General features: G+C 43.6%; 1 protein-coding gene across 1 annotated transcript; it reads left to right on the forward strand.

The window, feature by feature from the left end:
* Positions 1-7,726: 7,726 nt before the first annotated feature.
* On the forward strand, positions 7,727-13,199 carry TCHH (trichohyalin). Its single transcript, XM_054712071.1, has 2 exons — positions 7,727-7,864; positions 8,630-13,199. Exons 1-2 carry the CDS (start codon positions 7,727-7,729, stop codon positions 12,143-12,145), a joined length of 3,654 nt encoding a protein of 1,217 aa, XP_054568046.1. The 3' UTR covers positions 12,146-13,199.
* The last annotated feature ends 6,947 nt before the right edge of the window (positions 13,200-20,146 follow it).

The following is a 20,146-nucleotide window of genomic DNA, read 5'->3' on the forward strand; positions in this document are numbered from 1 at the left end:
CAACATAAAGGAAGTAATAGGCATTCTTGTCTTCTAGAAGTATTGAGCCCTAGAAATTCTCCTGTTTCTGCTCTTTTTCAACCTAGAATGAAAATTTTAATTCCTGATGATACTTTGATAGTTATCTTCTGTGTGTTTCATCTCCTTTCTCTTGGAGTTAAACTTTTATTTTCAGAGTTTAATGTGTTCAATTTTTGAATAGGTAACTCATTCACATGGTTCAAATATCAAAAAGTGTAAGACAGTATACAGTAAAAAGGCACTTTCCCATCCCTCTCCCTGCAGGTAACCACTGTTAGTTTTTTTTGTGTGTGTGTGTGTTATTAGAAAAATATCATAGCCCAGGCAGTGTGGCTCAGTAGTTGAGTGTCAACCTATAAACCAGGAGGTCATGGTTCAATTCCTGGTCAGGGCTTTATTTTTAGAATTAAATCTTTCTTTCTTTTTTTATTTATATATTTTTTTTTATTGATTTCAAAGAAGAAGGGAAAGGGAGAGAGAGATAGAAACATCAATGATGAGAGAGGATCATTGATTGGCTGCCTTCTGCATGCCCCACACTGGGGATCAAGCCCGCAACCCAGGCACGTGCCCCTGACCAGGAATCGAACCCGGGACCTTTCAGTCCACAGGCCGGTGCTCTATCCACTGAGCCAAGCCAGCCAGGGCGAACTAAATCTTTCTTATCACAGTATCTTCCACTCCAAATCATCAGTGTCTTCTGGTAAGAGGTTCAGTGCTTTGCACCATGCCTGGTGTAGAAGGGAGGACTCAATAAATGCTTGTGAACCAAAAGAGACTACTGTGGAAAGAAGAGAGAAATGCACAGCCTGTCTTCTGCTTCTCCACTAATACTATGAACTGGGTCAGATCCTCCTTGAGGCCAAGGGACAGGGACTTTGACTGGACTCCCAAAGTCCCTTCAACCCTATCCTATTTCAAGTGCTTTTGAGGATGGGATGGGAAAGGGAAATTTTTTTTAAAGTAGAAGAAAATCAGGGGATTCTTTCCCCCTCCCCACGTGGAAGTCAGCGCTTGTTTCTCAATAAATTTCCACCTTTTGCCATAAAAAAAAAAAAAGTAGAAGAGAATCAGAAATGAAGACAGGAAGGTGACTGAAAGAAGTGTGCAGAAGAGTTGGGGGGTGCAGACTCCAGAGAAGCATGCACCTGTCTGGGAGGGAGGGGTCAGAATGAAAGCCACAGAAACTTCTAGACACTGACACTCACACCCTTGTTCCACTCCCATACTTACTGCAGGGTGGGATTCAGGGTGCTGAAACACTCAAGATTAGGATTCAATAACTGTACCATGACGCAGGTGATGATGGAACGTCTGGCCCTGGAGGAACCATCCCGAGCCAGAACTGGCACATGCCTGCTTGTGCTGAAAGTGCTCTTTCCACATTTGGGAGGCCATGACCTTTAACCCACACAACCTAAAGCATCTACTGAGTGCGAAGCCTTAGCTTCCGACCTCCTTTATGTTATGCCTTGTTACCAGAAGCAAAACCTCTCTCACAAAGTTTTTTGTTGTTGTTGTTCTTTAGATACAAATTCTCTTAGGTTGGTTCATCCCAAAGAGTGACTAACCATTTGTCTAGAAACAGATCTAAATCCAAGAAAAGAGAAAATGTCACACAGCACCTCTACCTCTGCAAAGCTATGGCCCTTCTTCCATATGGCAGCTGTCAACCTTTTTACCTGAGATACCAAAAAGAAAAAAGAAAAAATCTCCACAGCCCAATCAAAAATGCCTGCTTCCTTCATTCAGAGTATTCACCAAAATACAAAAAAATTAAGGTTTTTTTCCCCCATGCAGTGTGTCTTTTGACAAATCCCAAAGCTCTGTGAAACTGAGGAGCTGCTGGTTAGGAGGAAGATACAGTGACAGAACAGAGAAACCAGAGAAAACAGAAATCTATGGCCACCTCCACGGCAAAGAGAGCCAGGAGCTCTCTGCACTCTGGGTGACAGCTGGAGTGGGCAGAAGGTGGAAGTGCCCTCCGGTGCTCGCCCATGCTCGGTCACCCTGTATAACATGATGTAAGATGGAAAAGCATCTGCTGACTCTCAGAGGTAATAATTACCACCAGGGTGGGGATATAATTAAAGTAAGGGTAATTTACCTTAAAGGAGATAAAAATTAAGAATTATTAATGATCATAATAATTAGCCCTTTTATATCTAAGAGTCACAAAGTGCTTTACAAGCTATAATTATCACAGCTCCCCTCTGAGGAAGGGATTCATATCTTACAGCTCCTCGCTTAACAGAGGGGTGAAGTGATGGGCATGGGGGAGGCAGAGAGGGGTGGAGTGATGCTTCCTCTGTCATCTGTCCTGTAAGTAGCAAAACTAGAAAGAGGCCTCAGAAGGGCTGACTCCCGTGATGGTGTGTGCCCTCATCCTCAGGCCATCACCCAAATCACAGAACTCCATCCCAGATCAAGCGACTCATCCCATTCAAACTTGGCCATTTAAACTGCTGCAGTGCAATAAAATTACATCAGATCAGCAAGGATTTTACTAAACACCTGGTGGAAATAAAAGATACAGCATTGCCTCCAAGGAACTTAAAACCTAATCAAGAAGACAAAGCAAGCACCCATTAAATTAGAGGAAAATATGGAAATGACACACTAACTAGTCCTGGGTTGTATGATGCTGACTATGCATGCTGTGGAAAGAAATTTTTTTAATTGGAAGATTGTTATATGGAAAGGTCAAGGAAGGGTTGGGAGGGCAGATGGAATTTGCATGGGACTTCAGAGAAAATACAGTAGATTTTGGATGGGCAGAGGTAGTGTTCCAGGGCATGGGTCAATGAATAAGAAGAAATAATAGAAAACCTTGAAAGGTTTAACACATAATTTTAAAGAAAAGGTCTTCATTGGAGAGGTATTTAGAGAGCTCACCAAAGAATCTTACTTTTTTTGCCCTAACTGGTTTGGCTCAGTGGATAGAGTGTCAGCCTGTGGACTCAAGGGTCCCAGGTTCGATTCCGGTCAAGGGCATGTACCTTGGTTGCGGGCACATCCCCAGTGGGGAGTGTGGTGGAGGCAGCTGATTGATGTTTCTCTCTCATTGATGTTTCTAACTCTCTATCCCTCTCCCTTCCTTTCTGTAAAAAATCAATAAAATATATTTTTTTAAAAGAATCTTACTTTTTATAAAGCCATCTTAAAATCATCCCACTTGGACATTTTCCCAGAGTTCCATGTCATGGCCCATAGTGGGCTCTGGAAAAGCCCATTAGGCTGAGAATGACACTAGCACCTTCTCTGCTTTATCTAAATTTTCACAATAAGGTAGCAAGACAGGGTTTGATCCTGGTCAAATACCTCAGAATGTCAAATCCATTATCTACTTTTTCCGGATTCTGACCAGAAAAAAAAATGGGAAAAGAGCCTTTGAATGAGTTGAAGACCAGGAAAACCTGGTACTTGGTTAGTTCTATTTGTTAACCCAGCAGAACTCCACCCCCAAAGATGTCAAGCACGGATGAGGCTTCAGGAATGAATGATATACATTGTATTTTCTCTTTTCAATTCTGCTGTAAAAAAAAGAGCTCACATCTCAAAGCCAAGTATCAGTACAATCCTGTAGCTATGCTCTGAACCCACTGGCCTTAATCCTTGGTCAAGAAGGATATTCTTACAGAACGGAGCAGGAGTACATAGGTCATTCCTGGGCCAGTCAGGAACGGTCTCTGACCTTTTGGTGCCTCAGTCTCCAGTCTTATAAAAGAAAGATAATGAGGCTTTTTGTCTATAAAGGAGATTAAGATGCTCAGATTATACAAACACCATTCTTTCTTGATGAGCCACAGTGAGTGGACACTGCCTCATTTCAGGGATTCTCAGTTGGTCTTTCCAAAAAAATGGACTGAACCAATGTCAGTACTTGATTCTTTTCTACGTTCTCTGGTTTTGGATGGGCAGAGGTGGTGTCCCAGGGCATAACATTTTAAATATCACTTAAAATGATATTTTTAAATAATGACACTGTGTTAAATAAAAGGACATGATGTAGCAACAAGGGCCACTTCATTCGAAGAATATCAAACCTGATTTTAGAATTTTAGCCTTTGAACCTCCTTACAGTCTTTCTGATGATGGACCAAGAGCAGCAAGGAAGACAGGCTAATTCTCTTAGGTTGGTTCAGGTTTTTTAATATTTTTCCTTGTGGTGTCCTGACTTTAAAAGAGAGTGGATAAGAGAGCCATCACTGGATTTAAGGTCTAGCTTCATTCAGAGTGGGGAAGGAGTTTTTTGTTACGGTGAATGCAATTTCGGCCATTTTCTTAAGGCTGTTTGGAAGCATTTTCCTTTTGGGTTTGCTTCTATATTTGATTTGCTTGCTCAAACATGATTTGGGGATGATTAATATTTTCCCTTTGTTCTCATAGAAGCTAATGAACGTCCGGTCCTCTTTGGACTGCTTTGACTATAGTAAGGTAATGGAATCACACAAACGCATCCCACCACCTGGGCTTAGGTTCCTCACAGACTACACACACAGGTGGATAAAAAGAGAACCAGACATAGGCAGGGTTTGTCCAGAGAATTCCTTGAAGGACATTCATAAAAAAGGCTCATATGCACCCTGGCTGGTGGTGTTCAGTGGTTAGAGTGATGGCCCATGCACCAAAGGGTGGCAGGTTTGATTCCTAGCCCCAGGGCACAGGTGGGAGGCAACCAATTGATGTGTCTCTCTCACATCCATGTTTCTCTGAGGATTTTTTTTTAAGGCACATATCCTCTGTGAGAGATAGAGGTTTCATGGTGATTTGTGGTTGTAGTGCTCATGATAGTTCTATCCTGGAATTCAAAGATGAAAATAATTGAATAAAACCCTAAATAGAAGGGAGGGGGGGGGGAGAGAAATCTTTACCCTTCTCTAAGGAGCTGCTACATCAAGTTTGCTAACTGATCCCAAGAAAAGTGACAGTTGTAGGGAAAAAACCCTAGATCACAGAAGGGGACCAGGCTAACAGTTGCCTTCCCATCACCTTATCATTTCCCCTTTCCTCTCCCCCCACCTCCGGGAGGGCAGCAAACAAGGAGTCAAATAGAATTCAATTCCATCACCATTTGGACCAATCTGCACATAAAGGAAGAGTCATCGAGATTTAGGCTCCAAATTACATTCCATTGAAGGACCCTTCAGAGTCTCCTCAAAATTTACTTGCCTCGGTTGGACAAAGGAGACCAAAATGCCAAAAGCCACTGGATCATTTAATAGTCTCCATAAACGTTATTTTGAAGCAAAGTTTATATAGTCTGAAATGTGAGGATGGGAGTCACTGACAACCAAGGATAAAATCCAGTTCCTTACAATAAAACAGCACTGGGGTTTGCAAATGATCTCCACGGTTGAGAAAGCCCTGGCAGATATAATGGGCTAGAGTGACCGATTACCTTAATGCACTTCCAGGAGAAGCAGAGTCAAGTGTTTCGGTGTTGTAATCATTAGTGACTTGAGCTGAGCAGGATGATTATATCTTTAAAAAAAAAAAAAAAAAAACAGATTACGCCAGCTTTTTTTCTCCAGGAGCATCAATATGTTAATGAGAAAAGAGCAAACTTCATTTAGATGTAACATCCCTAAGAAAGAAATTTGACAGATTTCAAATTCTCTTATAAATAATTTAATGAAACATTTTTAAACTAACACCCAAAATTGTTTACTAAGACAATCCCCAACCTATAGGAAAATCATTATAAGACCCAAGAATACAAGTGCAATTTTTTCCCATTTGCATTTTAGAGAAGAAACTAAAATCAATTCCTTATAGCCTTTCATTGTCCTAGAATTGTTTCAGACAGGGCTATACGCAGCTCCCTGCGGATTGTCACATCCCAGGGAGAAATTAACTAGTTCTCATTAGTTTATGTCAACGTTTCTGTTTGACCCCCGCCTATACGTTAGATTTTTTATATAGTAAATGGCTTAGAAGTCACTACTTTGAAATAAAATCATAATTAATTAAGATTCTGAACATTAATTTTTGTTTTACTGTTTTATTTCACTTTAACAATTTAAAAAATTAGAGATTCTGTCAAATATTCTATCCTTTCATGTTAGGTGGGGCGAGTACGCTGTCAGGAGGCAAGGTCTGTGAACCTCATGCCAAATAGGTACTTGAGCAAATAGTGAGATAAACAAACCATTTGTGGAGACAGAGGTGGAGCTGGGCTTGGTTAGGAATGAATCAGGCCATCCCACAGAGTGGGTGTCTCCTTTCCAAGTAGGTCTCCAGGGCACAATTAGAACCCCTATAAAAGACCCAGCTACCAGCTGCCCAGTACACTTGCCAGTGGTGTCAGCGAGCACTCGACTTCTCCCTCTGGTGAAGTGGGTAAGTCCCATTCAATGGGATCATGTTCTTCTGTATGATTCTTCTTTTTCCAGTTGTTGTAGATATTGGTAGGAGGCGGAGGGGTATGGGGGGCGTCTATTGTGTCAGAAGACATCAGTATCTTACAGAGATGTCTAACTCCATGCCATCTTCTTATGGTTGGAGCCATTACTCAAATAGAGACATGGTCTCCTCTCAAAGCTCTGAACTCTATAAGAATGTTTGCATGTCAGGGGTTGGAAGAGTTATGTGTGACTCTGATGGGGTTCATCTTTCTAAAAACTGCTATCTCCAAAGTTTACCAACCCTTGGTTCTCTTTTTATATTGGTTCTATCCAATATGGGCCATCTTCATGTATTTATGGTATCTGCAGTATTTCAAGTTCAGTAGTAATTAAAGAAGCCAGCTAGATGAACCACTATACTCACCCAGTCAGTGAAACTTCCCATGTATTCTTTTTAACATGGATCTGCTCTGGCTAAGTTCCATTTTTTATAATGCCAAGATTCAAATGGTTTATTTGGGTTTAACAAAAGCTAACAATAAAAGCAATGTTATTCAAATTTGTCCAGGTTCAATTTGACTCATTGACCCTGGTAGCCAGTCAGGAAGTACCTCTCAGAAGCTTTCAATAATTGAATATCTGTGATATATCTTAGTTAAGGCAGATAAAATGTACTCTTTGTTTTCTGCATTGGTTTATCTGAATATTGCAATGCCACCTTTGACTACGGAGAAGTAGTGCTTAATCTTAGAACTGCTGACTTATGAATTATATTCCTAGATCTCTTATGGGCTATAATGTTGGGAAATAATCCACATTCCCTTTTTAATGTTCTAGTTGCCACTAAATGTTTTGCTCCACACCTAGGTGTATGTGGCTTCTAGTCACTTTAAGATACTTTCAGATCTTCCTTCACCTTTTGGCTTTCACCTACTCTCTTTGTTCAATTTTAGAGGCAGAGGCTATGAGTAGCAACATATCAAATTTAAATTTCTACATTATACTCTACACTGTCTGATCTGAAATATATTAGGGGGGAGAAAGAGAGAAGAGGAAAAGAGATGGATAATTCAGCTTGTGTGAACAATCTGAAAGCTGACTACAGGATAGTCTGCAGATAATCCCCAGGCTTGAAGTTTCTCAGGATCTCTCTTCCCTTTTCTAAGGGCTGTACAATATTGAAAAATAAAATGCTTTGAAAGTCCAGGTTGAAAATAACTACTATTGTTAAGTCAAATTATTTAAGGATCTGCCCAAAACAGTGGGGATAAAACCTCTCATAGATCAGAAACAGAGTTTAATTCTGGATCCCATTTTATTGTTTTAGGTTTACTTGAACTTAAGAAAGGAAAAAAAAAATGTCTCCACTTCTGAGAAGCATCTTCGATATCACTGAAGTTTTCAATCAATATGCCTCACATGATTGTGATGGGGCAGCACTATGCAAGAAAGACCTGAAGAACCTCCTTGAAAGGGAATTTGGAGCTATTCTTCGGGTAAGACATATGAAGAAAAGGACATTTCTCTATTCATTTGGGTTATGAACTTCCCTCTCAGGAGCAACCAGAGCAAGGAATGGTGACTTTATATTCATTTTACACCATGATAGCTCTACACTACATTCCCATTCATTTTTGAGCCTGAAGATACTTGTCATTATAGTCTGAGTACTAAAGAAGTTACTAGCAATTATTTCATGTACTTGATGGCAATGGCAATGTGGATGAACTGGTGGTCATGGGAGGTTATCACCAAAGATGTCAGATCAAACTAGACTTGGAAGGAATTTAAAATTAGTTGCAAATTTCAATAATTAAATTAATATTGTTCACCAGTAAAATGGTGTTACCGTAAATGTTTTGTTCTCTTTTCAAACATAGAATAAAAGTCAAGTCAAATCAATTAGCTATTTCAGACAGAAATGGCTGTTGCACATCTTCATAAAGTCCCATTGTATTTCTCTGTTGAGGATGAGTTCATTCTTATTCACCCAGCTAAAGAGAACTTGCGTTCTTTTAATCAGCATTAAGTTACAAGATGCAAACACTTCCAACAAATGTATGCTATAAAATGAGGTATCCACATTTTACATGAGGACAACAAAACTCCACCATACACACTGGGATTTTTCTCATTGCTCTTACGTCTTTTGAGCGTCTGCATATCGTAAAATGTATATTGTGTGAGAAAGTTTACTAGCTGTAAATGGTACATTTAAAAAAAAAACTTTTGTTTTCATCTTTTTTTTTTTTTTTTCATAGCGACCACATGATCCTGAAACGGTAGATTTGATCCTGGAACTTCTGGACCGCGACTGTAACGGGCTGGTAGATTTCAATGAGTACCTCCTGTTCATTTTCAAAGTGGCTCAAGCTTGTTACTACGCCCTGGCCGAGGCCTCCGGGCTGGAGGAGGAAGCCAAGTATGAGGGAAAGGGGGCCCCGTTACTAGATCGCAGGCAAGAAGACCAAAGGAGGTTTGATCCCCGGGACAGAGAGTTGGAAGAAGAACGCAGGCAGAAGAGGCAGGAACGAGAGAGGGAGCTCGCTGAGGAAGAGGAGCAGAGGGAGAAGCTAGAGAGGCGCGAGCAGCGGCTGCAAAGGCGAGAGCGGGAAGCGCGCCGCGAGGAGCAAGAGGAGCTGCAGGAGCGCAAGGGGCGGGCGCCTGAGGAGTTTCCCGACCGAGAAGAGCAAAGGCGAGAAAGGCGGGAGCAGCGAGAGCGAGAGCGCCAGCGCCTTGAGGAGAAACTGCGCAAGCTCCAGGAAGAGGAGCAGCTACCCCGGCGGGAACGGCAGGAGCTGAGGAGGGAGCGCCTGGAGGAGGAGGAAGAGGAAGAGGTGGAAGAGCAGCTGCAGAGGCTTAGGCGCGGGCGCCAGGAGCCCTTGGAGCAGGAGCTGAGGCGGGAGCAGGAAGAGAGGCGAGAGCAGGAGCTGAGGCGCGAGCAGGAACCGCGCTTGGAACAGAAGCTGAGGCGGGAGCAGGAAGAGAGGCGAGAGCAGGAGCTGAGGCGCGAGCAGGAGCTGAGGCGGGAGCAGGAACCGCGCTTGGAGCAGCTCAGGCGCGAGCAGGAGCAGGAGCCGCTCTTGGAGCAGTTGAGGCGCGAGCAGGAGCTGAGGCGGGAGCAGGAAGAGAGGCGCGAGCAGGAGCTGAGGCGCGAGCAGGAACCCCGCTTGGAAAAGCTGAGGCGGGAGCAAGAAGAGAGGCGCGAGCAGGAGCTGAGGCGGGAGCAGGAAGAGAGGCGCGAGCAGGAGCTGAGGCGCGAGCAGGAACCCCGCTTGGAAAAGAAGCTGAGGCGGGAGCAGGAAGAGAGGCGAGAGCAACTGCTGAGGCGAGAACGGGAGCAGGAGCTGAGGCGCGAGCAGGAACCCCGCTTGGAAAAGCTGAGGCGGGAGCAGGAAGAGAGGCGCGAGCAGGAGCTGAGGCGAGAGCAACTGCTGAGGCGCGAGCAGGAACCCCGCTTGGAAAAGAAGCTGAGGCGGGAGCAGGAAGAGAGGCGGGAGCAGGAAGAGAGGCGAGAGCAGGAGCTGAGGCGCGAGCAGGAACCCCGCTTGGAAAAGCTGAGGCGGGAGCAGGAAGAGAGGCGAGAGCAGGAGCTGAGGCGCGAGCAGGAACCCCGCTTGGAAAAGCTGAGGCGGGAGCAGGAAGAGAGGCGGGAGCAGGAAGAGAGGCGGGAGCAGCTGCTGAGGCGCGAGAGGGAACCGCGCTTGGAACAGAAGCTGAGGCGGGAGCAGGAGCCGCTCTTGGAGCAGCTGAGGCGCGAGCAGGAGGAGCGGCGAGAGCAGCAGCGGAGGCGGGAGCAGGAGCTGGCTGAGGAGGAGGAACTGCAAGAAGAGGCCCGCGAGCTGGGCCAGAGCCGCGCCCTGCGGTGGCAGCGGCAGCTGGAAAGCGAGGCCGAAGCCCGGCAGAGCAAGGTCTACTCGAGGCCCCGCAGGCAGGGGCCCCTGAGGCGCCGCCAGGAGCAGGAGGAAGAGGAGGAGAGGCGGCTGCAGGAGCGCGAGCAGCGGCTGCGGGAACGGGAGGAGGACTCCCAGCCCCTCCGACAGCAACGTGAGAGGCGGCTTCGCCAGGAGGAGGAGGAGCAGCGCCTACAGAGATTCGAGAGGAGGCCGGAGCGGCAGTTCCGCGAGCAGGAGGAGCAGCTCCAGGAGGAAGAGCGGCGCCAGGAGGAGCTGCTCCGCGACCAAAAATGGAGGTGGCAACTAGAGGAGGAAGGCCAGAGACGCCGCCACACAGTGTACTCCAAACCTGCACTACGTGAGCAGCTGCAGCGCGAGGAGGAGCAGTTGCAGCGGGAGAAGAGGCGCCAGGAACGGGAGAGGCAGTATCAGGAGGAGGAGCAGCTGCAGCGCGAGGAGGAGCGGTTGCAGCGGGAGAAGAGGCGCCAGGAACGGGAGAGGCAGTATCAGGAGGAGGAGCAGCTGCAGCGCGAGGAGGAGCAGCTGCAGCGGGAGAAAGAGCAGCTGCTGAGGAAGGAAAGAGAGGAGAAAAGACGCCTTCAGGAAGAAGACAGAAAGCTCCGTGAGGAGGAACAGCAGCGGCGCCGCCAAGAGCGCGACAGAAAGCTCCGTGAGGAGGAACAGCAGCTGCGCCGCCAGGAGCGCGACAGAAAGTTCCGAGCGGAGGAACAGCTCCTCCAGGAACGGGAAGAACAGCAGCGGCGCCGCCAAGAGCTCGAGCAAGAGCTTCGCCAGGAGGAAGAGCAGTTGCGCCGCCAGGAGCGCGACAGAAAGCTCCGCGAGGAGGAACAGCAGCTGCGCCGCCAGGAGCTCGAGCAAGAGCTTCGCCAGGAGGAACAGCAGCTGCGCCGCCGGGAGCGCGACAGAAAGTTCCCTGAGGAAGAACAGCTCCTCCAGGAACGGGAAGAAGAGCAGCGGCGCCGCCAGGAGCGCGACAGAAAGTTCCGAGCGGAGGAACAGCTCCTCCAGGAACGGGAAGAACTGCAGCTGCGTCGCCAAGAGCTCGAGCAAGAGCTTCGCCAGGAGGAAGAGCAGTTGCGCCGCCAGGAGCGCGACAGAAAGCTCCGCGAGGAGGAACAGCAGCGGCGCCGCCAGGAGCGCGACAGAAAGTTCCGTGCGGAGGAACAGCTCCTCCAGGAACGGGAAGAACTGCAGCTGCGTCGCCAAGAGCTCGAGCAAGAGCTTCGCCAGGAGGAAGAGCAGTTGCGCCGCCAGGAGCGCGACAGAAAGCTCCGCGAGGAGGAACAGCAGCGGCGTCGTCAGGAGCGCGACAGAAAGTTCCGAGCGGAGGAACAGCTCCTCCAGGAACGGGAAGAACAGCAGCGGCGCCGCCAGGAGCGCGACAGAAAGTTCCGAGCGGAGGAACAGCTCCTCCAGGAACGGGAAGAACAGCAGCGGCGCCGCCAGGAACTCGAACAAGAGCTTCGCCAGGAGCGCGACAGAAAGCTCCGCGAGGAGGAACAGCAGCTGCGCCGCCGGGAAGTCCAGGAACAGCTTCGCCGGGAACGCGACAGAAAGTTCCGTGAAGATCGACCGCTCCTCCAGGAACCGGAAGAACAGCTACTACGTCGCCGAGAAGAGCAGCAGCTGCGGGACGAGCAAGAACTGAGGCGCCGGCAGGAACGGGAGAGGAAATTCCGGGAAGAAGAGCAGCTCCGCCAGCTGGAAGAGGCGCAGAGGCGCGGCCGCGGCTGGGAGGAAAAAGATAAGGGCCGTCAGCAGATTCTGGAGTCTGGCAAGCGTCCGTTTGCCAGTGCCCCGGTGCGCTCCAGCCCTCTCTATGAGTACATCCAAGAGCAAAGGTCCCAATACCGTCCTTAAGAAATGCTGCCACATCCGACACTTGCCAAAGCTTCAGCAAAGGAAAATGGGAAACCCTGGGTACCAGATGACACAAATGTTTTTGGTTGTGGGAAAACTCTGTTATGTTAGAATGTCTTTTTTCCAAAGTCTTAAACTATACTCATTTCATGTACTTCTACCTTTTAGTCTTCTTCAAGTAGTCCTTTACTGCAGGATGTCTTTGCTCTTTGGTGCAGATGTGGTGTGCATTTTTAAAACAAGTCATTTAATTTGTTTTTAGGAGTTTTGTTTGGGGAACATGTTAATTTACTGCTTTCAGAAGTAACAAGGATAATCAGATGTGAGAGTCAAAAGAATTGGGTCTGTTTTTTAAATGGTTGACCTATCTTGTGGAGAATTAAGATATTTTTAGTGTTCAAGTTGATATTTCTTCTTGGGCCTAAATTACATTTATATTTACCTCCAAATAACTTCTCATCTTTTCGGCATAATTAGCATAGATTGTGAAAGGGGACTGGATTTTTACTGTAGGGAAACTGACTTCTACAGAAGCTGACTTCCACAGAAAAACTCCCTGTGAAAGTAGTCCATAATTGGAAGAAATCTCTATTAAGAATAACATTTAGCTTTAAAACTTAGAATTTGAATTGGATTTTTTTTACACCTGACTCCATAAACACTTAAAATCTCATAAAGCAAAAGTAATGTGTTTCTCAACAACTCCAGAACTCAAATTTTAAAACTGTGTTTGCTGCAGTCTATAGTGCTCAGTTCTCTTCCCCCAATCTTTGATAAATTTCAGAATATTACTACCTTCATTAATTTTACCTGAGAGGAAACCTGCTTAGGATCCTGTAGACATCTATCTTGCTCTAGGGCCAATAAGAGATCACAGAGAGCATTTTGGGGGAAGGGAAGGGAAAAAATTTGTAAACAGGGGCAAGTTCCTACAGGTCCTTAAGAAGACCCATCAGCCCACAATCCTTTGAAGCCTACTAATACCACCTTGGAGACATTCTTGTTGAAATAATTGGACTGTATTAAAAATTAAGAATAAATGTTTAGCAAACAATTATTTTTGTCTGTTTTAATTATGCATCAAATCATAGCTCAGTATCTAGTGGTCTAGGAACTGAAAAAAATTGCCATTCACTTAAGGGTATTTGGTTATGATTATGTCTAAATTTAAAAAAGAGAGAGAGAGAGAGAGAGAGAAACACAATCTTTGTTTTCCCCAACCATTTTTCCCTGTTAGGGTGAACCCTATATTATCTGCCCCCTCCGCATTCCCCCTCCCCCGCCCCCAAAGCTAGGATTCTCTGCCCAAGTGTTTTTATTTTTGACCTCACAGCTTTCTGTGCTTGTTTTTTGTTTTGTTTGTTTTTTGCAGTGATTCACTGTTCATGGCAAATAATGGTGCTCCCAATGTTTGTTAATATTCCCATTCAAGAATACAGCAGCTTCTTTGTCTTTGATGTCTAATGAGCTGATAGTAGGAAATGGCCTGAAAGTTTAGCTCAGCATTATAGAAATTGTAGATGAGCTGTTGGTTTAAGCAACAGTCTATTAAATGACAGTCAGAATGTGTTTAATAGTAATGCCAAAAATATCAGATTATTATCTAATGATCCTGTGCCATCTGCTGGAGGCTATATTTAGTATTCAAGCCTTGGTACTAGGAATAAGTCCAAAGAAGGCCCTGATCCAGGATAGTATTTCTAATTGTGAGGGTCATGGATGAGAAGATGTCCTATGTTATAGATACTCATCATGTTTGTCAGTTGTGGAGACCAGAAAGCTCTGCTGCTGAGTATCATTCTGATGGAGTAAGATGGCATTTTCTGCAAGGAGCACCAGCCTCTCCCTCACTTGAACACAAATAGCAGATGCCCACCAAAGACAGAACCTGGAAATCCCCTGACACACTACCATGGAACATCACCTATTTCAAATGATTTCTAACTACAAAACTATTTTTCCCCTAAGATCAGTGTATGTTCCTTACTTAAGGGTTTTCCTAGAAACCATGGAAGAGCCTCACTGGCTTTCTCCAAGATCCATTCAATAGGCATTTATTTCAGAGCCTCAGGACACTCCTGAAATATACACTCATCATCTAAGCTACAGTTCAACAATAATAACTATGGTAAAAACAATCAAAGCCCTTCCGATGTTTTACAGAATTTTACAAGATGAGGAAAGAGCCATTTTCAAAGAAGAAAGTATTGTTTCGTCAGTTATAATAACCTCATTTAAAAAAAAAAAAAATGGGCCAGCCAGCCCATGCCCTGTGTCTCTTCTTTTAGCAATCTGGCAGGCTATCCCTCCTGTTTCACATATTTAATATACATACATGAGCAGAAGCTTGAGGCTCTTGGGCAATTGACTGCTTAAATATAAACTGGGAGCTCTATTAACATTACCTTGGCTGCTGCTAAAGAATGGGGTTGAGGGTTTAAAATGCTCTGTGATAGCAAAGCTGGTCTCTATGTGTTTTGGGCTGAATTATGTCCCGCTCTAAAAGTTTATATGTTGAAGTTTTAACCCCCAGTACTTTAGAAAATATGAGATGCAGTATTTAAATAAATATTTTCTTTAAGTGAGATCATTAGGTGGGCCCTAGTCCAAAATGAATGGAAATTTGGACACACATGATAGAGGGATGATGATGTGAAGACACAGGAAGAAGATGGCCATCTACAAGCCAAGGACAGAGGCCTGTAACAGATCCTTCCCTCATAACCTTCAGAATAAAAAAAACCAACCTTACCAACCCCTTGATCTTAGATTTATGGCCTCTAGAATTGTGAGAAAATAAGTTTCTATTGGCTAAGAAACCCATTCTGTGGCTGTTATGATAGCCGTAGCAAACTAATACATCATGTAAGGGGACGTTCTTTTGCTAGGGAAATCTATCTGTATTGTAATGACCTTTATCCTCTGACATTGTGCAGGCCTGTCCCGGTTGCTCAAAGACCCTCTTTTTCTTTTCCTTTTTATTTATTTTTTTATTATTAAATCTGTCATAGTTTCTCTATGGTGCAGTGGAAATAATACTACAAGTAATAAGAAGCCTGAGAATTATTTATTCATTTAATAAATATTTATTGAGCTCCTGCTATGTGTCAGACATTCTAGGCAATATGCATACAGTGGTGAAGTAGACATTCTGGCCTATTCCTTCACTTTACTATCTGTGTGTCCTTGTGCAAGCCATTTAAGCTTTCTGGGCCTCCATTGTTTCATATTTCCAACTGTGAGTCTAGAATAGCTATCACCAAGGTTATTCCCAGGACTGAAAAATAATTATTTGAATTCCAACATTCAGCTTGTCCAACTGAAACTCTCAAAGCAACTCAATCCCTCAGCCCAGCTCTACAGAAAACAGGGGGGAAAGTTAACTACTGAAGGTGATCATTGGAGCCTAGTTCCAGTTTCAAAGATCTTTCTTTTCTAGCCAATTAGACCTGAACTTCTCTCAATTTGTCTCCCAAATTCCTCTCCAGAGTGCTTATCATCCCAGGTTTATTCATTGAAGGATAAGACCCCTACCTACTCCATTTTCCGCGACCCTAGTACTTTCAAAGATCATTGCAAGATCTGTGAACTTCACATATGCACTTAATTACTCTCATTTCTTTTCTGAAGAGAAAGCGAAGTCCTGGAACTTAGTTCCACTTGAACTGAAAGTCTGTGGCCATTAGTTAAGTATGAACCCATCTCTACATTAATTACACATTGCTAATATTTTCATTCAGTCATAGTAATTATGTTTGCTTAGCAAGTGTACTGGACTGTAATCTTCTGAAGATTATAATCTATGTAATAAGTAATAAGCACGTGTTTCCCTTGTTAGTAAAAGCTGACATCACATGCAATAATCTGAAACAAAACAAAAGTAGATTTCTGAATAGGTATTATTTTCTGAACCCTCCAGACATCCATGGCAGGCACTCAAATTACAAAAACATTTTTAAAATCTGATTTCTATTTGTCATTACTCCCCCTTTAAAAAAAAAATCTATTTTCTGCAAGATAAAGTCTAAAGTCTTCAGTTTGGAATTTAAGGCCCTCCACTTTCTAGAGGCAACCCACCTTTTAAACTCTGGTCCCTACCACAAGGAATTCTTGTCATTTTAAACAGGGGAGTAATTAACCAAATTGATAGTTTATAAGGATCACTCTGGCTGCAATGTGGACGATGGGCTGGAGAGGGTCAAAAGGAAAGCATTAGCAGGATATTACAATAATCCCTGCGAGGCCCGGCTGGCTTGGCACAGTGGTTGAGCATCTACCTATGAACCTGGAGCTCATGGTTCAATTCCCAGTCAGGGTACATCCCCAGGTTGCAGGCTCAATCCTTAATGTGGGGCATGCAGGAGGCAGCCATTCAATGATTCTCTCTCATCGCTGACGTTTCTATCTCCCTCTCCCTTCCTCTCTGGAATCAATAAAAATATATTGTAAAAACAACAACAATAATCCCTGTGAGAGACAATGATAACCTGAGATAGTATAATAGATGTGGGATAAAGGAAAGTGGGTATATTTGAGACCTACTTGAGAATTAGAGACAGTAGGAGTTGGTGATACATTGAAGAGATGATAGAGAAGAGAAGATAAAAGACGATATTAGAGTTATAGCTGAAGAAGCTGGGTGGGTAGCGGTATCATTATTGAGATGGAAGCATAAGGGAACCTCAGGTTTGTAGTGAGGGGAAATGACAAGTTTAGTTTAGTTACATTGAGTTGGATAGTTTATAAGGATCACTCTGGCTGCAATGTGGACGATGGGCTGGAGAGGGTCAAAATGAAAGCAAGTTTAGTTGGGTTACATTGAGTTACATTTGAGGCTTCCAGGAAGCATTATTTGGTAACTGGTTCTATGAGTCTGAAGCACAGGTGAGAGGTTTGGATTTGATATATAAAAGGGGGGTATCAGCCTATCAGTAGTAATAGAAGCTATAAGAGTAAATAAGAAAGCTGGGCTAAGACAGAACTCTAAGAAACAGCAACATTTAAGGAAAAGACAAAATTTAAAAAAACTAGAAAGGGGAATTAAAAGTTGGAGCAGTCAGAGAAGTAGGAAGAAAACCAGTAATGAATTAAAACTTCCCGCAAATACTCTCTTTTTTTGGCATGAAATTCAACATTTTTAGGCTATTTTGTTGTATTTACAACAAGCTTCCAAACTTCATATGTCAAATTTTCTGAAGGTGTTAACATCATAGACATTTTTACACTTAAAAATGTCGAATTTCGTGCCCAAAAAAGAGCATTTGCGGGAAGTTTTAATTCATTATTTTGAAGAAAAGTGTTACTGAAAGTTAGTAACTTTGGGAAGCTTATGGTGAACATGCTCCATCTCAAAGTAATGTGAATGCTGGTTTAAACGCTTTAAAAGCGATGATTTCTATGTGAAAGACAAAGAACATCCAGGTCAACCGAAAAAGTTTGAAGACCAACAATTACAAGCATTATTGGATGAAGATGCATGGCAAACTCGGAAACAACTTGCAAAAGATTAAACGTTGCTCAGCAAACAATTTCCGATCGTTTACAAGCAATGGGAAAGATTTTAAAGGAAGGAAAATGGGTGCCACATTAACTGAACGAAAGACAAATGGAAAACTGAAAAGTCATCAATAAAATGTTGCTTCAACGGTACGAAAGAAAGTCTTTTTTGCATCAAATTGTGACTGTCGATGAAAAGTGGATTTATTTTGAGAATCCCAACCGCACAAAATCATGGGTTGATCCAGGTCAACCATCAACATCGACTGCAAGGCCAAATCGCTTCAGAAAGAAGTCAATGCTCTGCGTTTGGTGGGATCAGAAAGGTGTGGTATTATGAGCTTCTAAACCCAGGTGAAACCATTAATACTGATCATTACCGACAACAAATTATCAATTTGAACCATGCTTTGATCGTAAAATGACCAGAATGGTCCATGATGACACACCATCACACAGTTCAAAACCAGTTAAAGACACGTTAAAAGATCTTGCCTGGGAAGTATTAACCCACCCGCTATAGTCACCAGACCTTGCTCCTTCAGATGACCACTTGTTCGGATCGAAGGCACACGCACTTTCTGAGCAGCACTTCAAAACATACAAAGAAGTGGCAAATTGGGTCTCTGAATGGTTTGCCTCAAAACAAGAAAAATTCTATTGGGACGGTATCCACAAATTACCTGAAAGATGAGGGAAATGTGTAGCTAGCAATGGACATTACTTTGAATAAAGCACTTTTGATGTTTCTCTTGAAATTATCCTGTTTTCTTTGATTACAAAATCTGCATTAGTAACCGGTACACCTAGTACAAGGGCCTCAAGTGAGCATAAATACACTGCATATGTTTATTATACAAGGGTCCTCAATATATGGATGTACAACTTCTCTAAGTCTTTTCTTTAAATATATTTTTATTGATTTCAGAGAGGAAGGGAGAGGGACAGAGAGATAGAAATATCAGTGATGAGAGAGAATCATTGATCACCTGCCTCCTGCACTCGCCACACTGGAGATGGAGCCCGGAACCTGGGCATATGCCTTGACCGGGAACCAAACCCTGACCTCCTGGTTCATACATCAACACTCAACCACTGAGTCTTTCTTTTCAAGTCAGCCTTGAACATACTTAGTTTCCTTCAACCATTTCTCAAGTGATTGGCCTGTGAGTGCCAGGGCAGGGAGACATAACTTACTCAACTTTAAACATCCCAGTACTTGGTACAGTGAGTGAGAAATAGTTGGTTCTCAGGGGATGTTGACTGATAAGAATTAAAATGACTTTTATATGCCAATCTCAATTCTCAGGAGAAGTCTTCCTTTTAGGGCAGGGGTGGGAAACATCTGGCCCTCGGGCCATATTACAAAATCATTTGGTCTGGCCCTGCAAAGGCACCGCTGGCGGGACTTGGAATTCAACAAACCGAGGAGCTTTTTTCACAGCAACATAAATTTATATTAAGTGAATTATATTAAGCCGATGATGTTCTAAATATCCAATGGCCCTTGGCAGGAAAAAGGTTCCCCACCCCTGTTTTAGGGGCATGCTGAGAAATTTTGTTTCTAGACAGAATCTGTCAATGTAGATCCCCCTCCCCCAACACTCAGTTTCCTCATATACTTGCCTTGATTATCAGCAAGATAAAACAATTCTGATCAATATCAATGCTTTCCTTAGTCTCAGACTTCTCATATAATAAATTACCTTCAACCCCACCCTTCCATTATCTCGGTCTATCTTTTACACTTGTTTTCATGGATCAATTTCTTACATCCTTTTATAAGCTGGCACGAATGTTTTAAAACATACTCTATTCTCTTTTTAAATATCTAAAACAGAAACTGATTCTAATTCTCTTGTTAGTTATATATTCTCTTCTAAGAGGAACCCAGTTCTAGGAGGAAATAAAAACACTTGCCAATTCACCATCTGGGGCTTACTCCTACCTGTCCTCAGCTTGAAAGATTCTGTCTCCCTTTCCCCTTTACAGAAAGAACACAGTTAAATAGATGCTCCCTGGATTGTGAAAATGCCTTTAAAGAGCAGATATTGATCACATTTTTTAAATAGCACATCTAAGGTAAGTGAAGTGCTGCACAACCCAGCTGAGATTTTTTTCCCCCCTAACTCTGCCTCTAAGCAAGGAGAGCAGAGTATTGAAACACCTGAATCAACTGGTACCTCCACTTCTGTCACATGGCTAAAAGGGGCCTCTATTTTTAAACACATGATTGACACCCATCTATCTGGGCTGGGTCAAATTAAGTCCATCCTGAGTAGAAAGACCGATCAGATGACTCTGAGGCTCCTGCCAGCCTATGATTTGTCCAACAGAAATGTAATTGTGTCCTTAGGTTTAAAAAAAAAAAAAAAAAAGCCATCACCACCCCAAAGATCCCTCAAAAAGTCAGTAGTGAACCAAGGTACCTTTTCCCCTTCCTTTGGATGAGTCTGAAACCAAGATTTAACTGAATCTGCCTAAAGAAGGAAATAAACGTAAGAC

Source organism: Eptesicus fuscus, chromosome 22 (assembly GCF_027574615.1).
Source record: "Eptesicus fuscus isolate TK198812 chromosome 22, DD_ASM_mEF_20220401, whole genome shotgun sequence".
NCBI classification, from domain to species: Eukaryota; Metazoa; Chordata; class Mammalia; order Chiroptera; family Vespertilionidae; genus Eptesicus; species Eptesicus fuscus.

Coding starts and splice junctions, on each gene's coding strand:
- TCHH (XM_054712071.1), top strand. CDS start 7,727: ATGTCTCCACTTCTGAGAAGCATCTTCGATATCACTGAAGTTTTCAAT. Junction 7,865..8,629: donor AATTTGGAGCTATTCTTCGG/GTAAGACATATG, acceptor TTTTTTTCATAG/CGACCACATGATCCTGAAAC.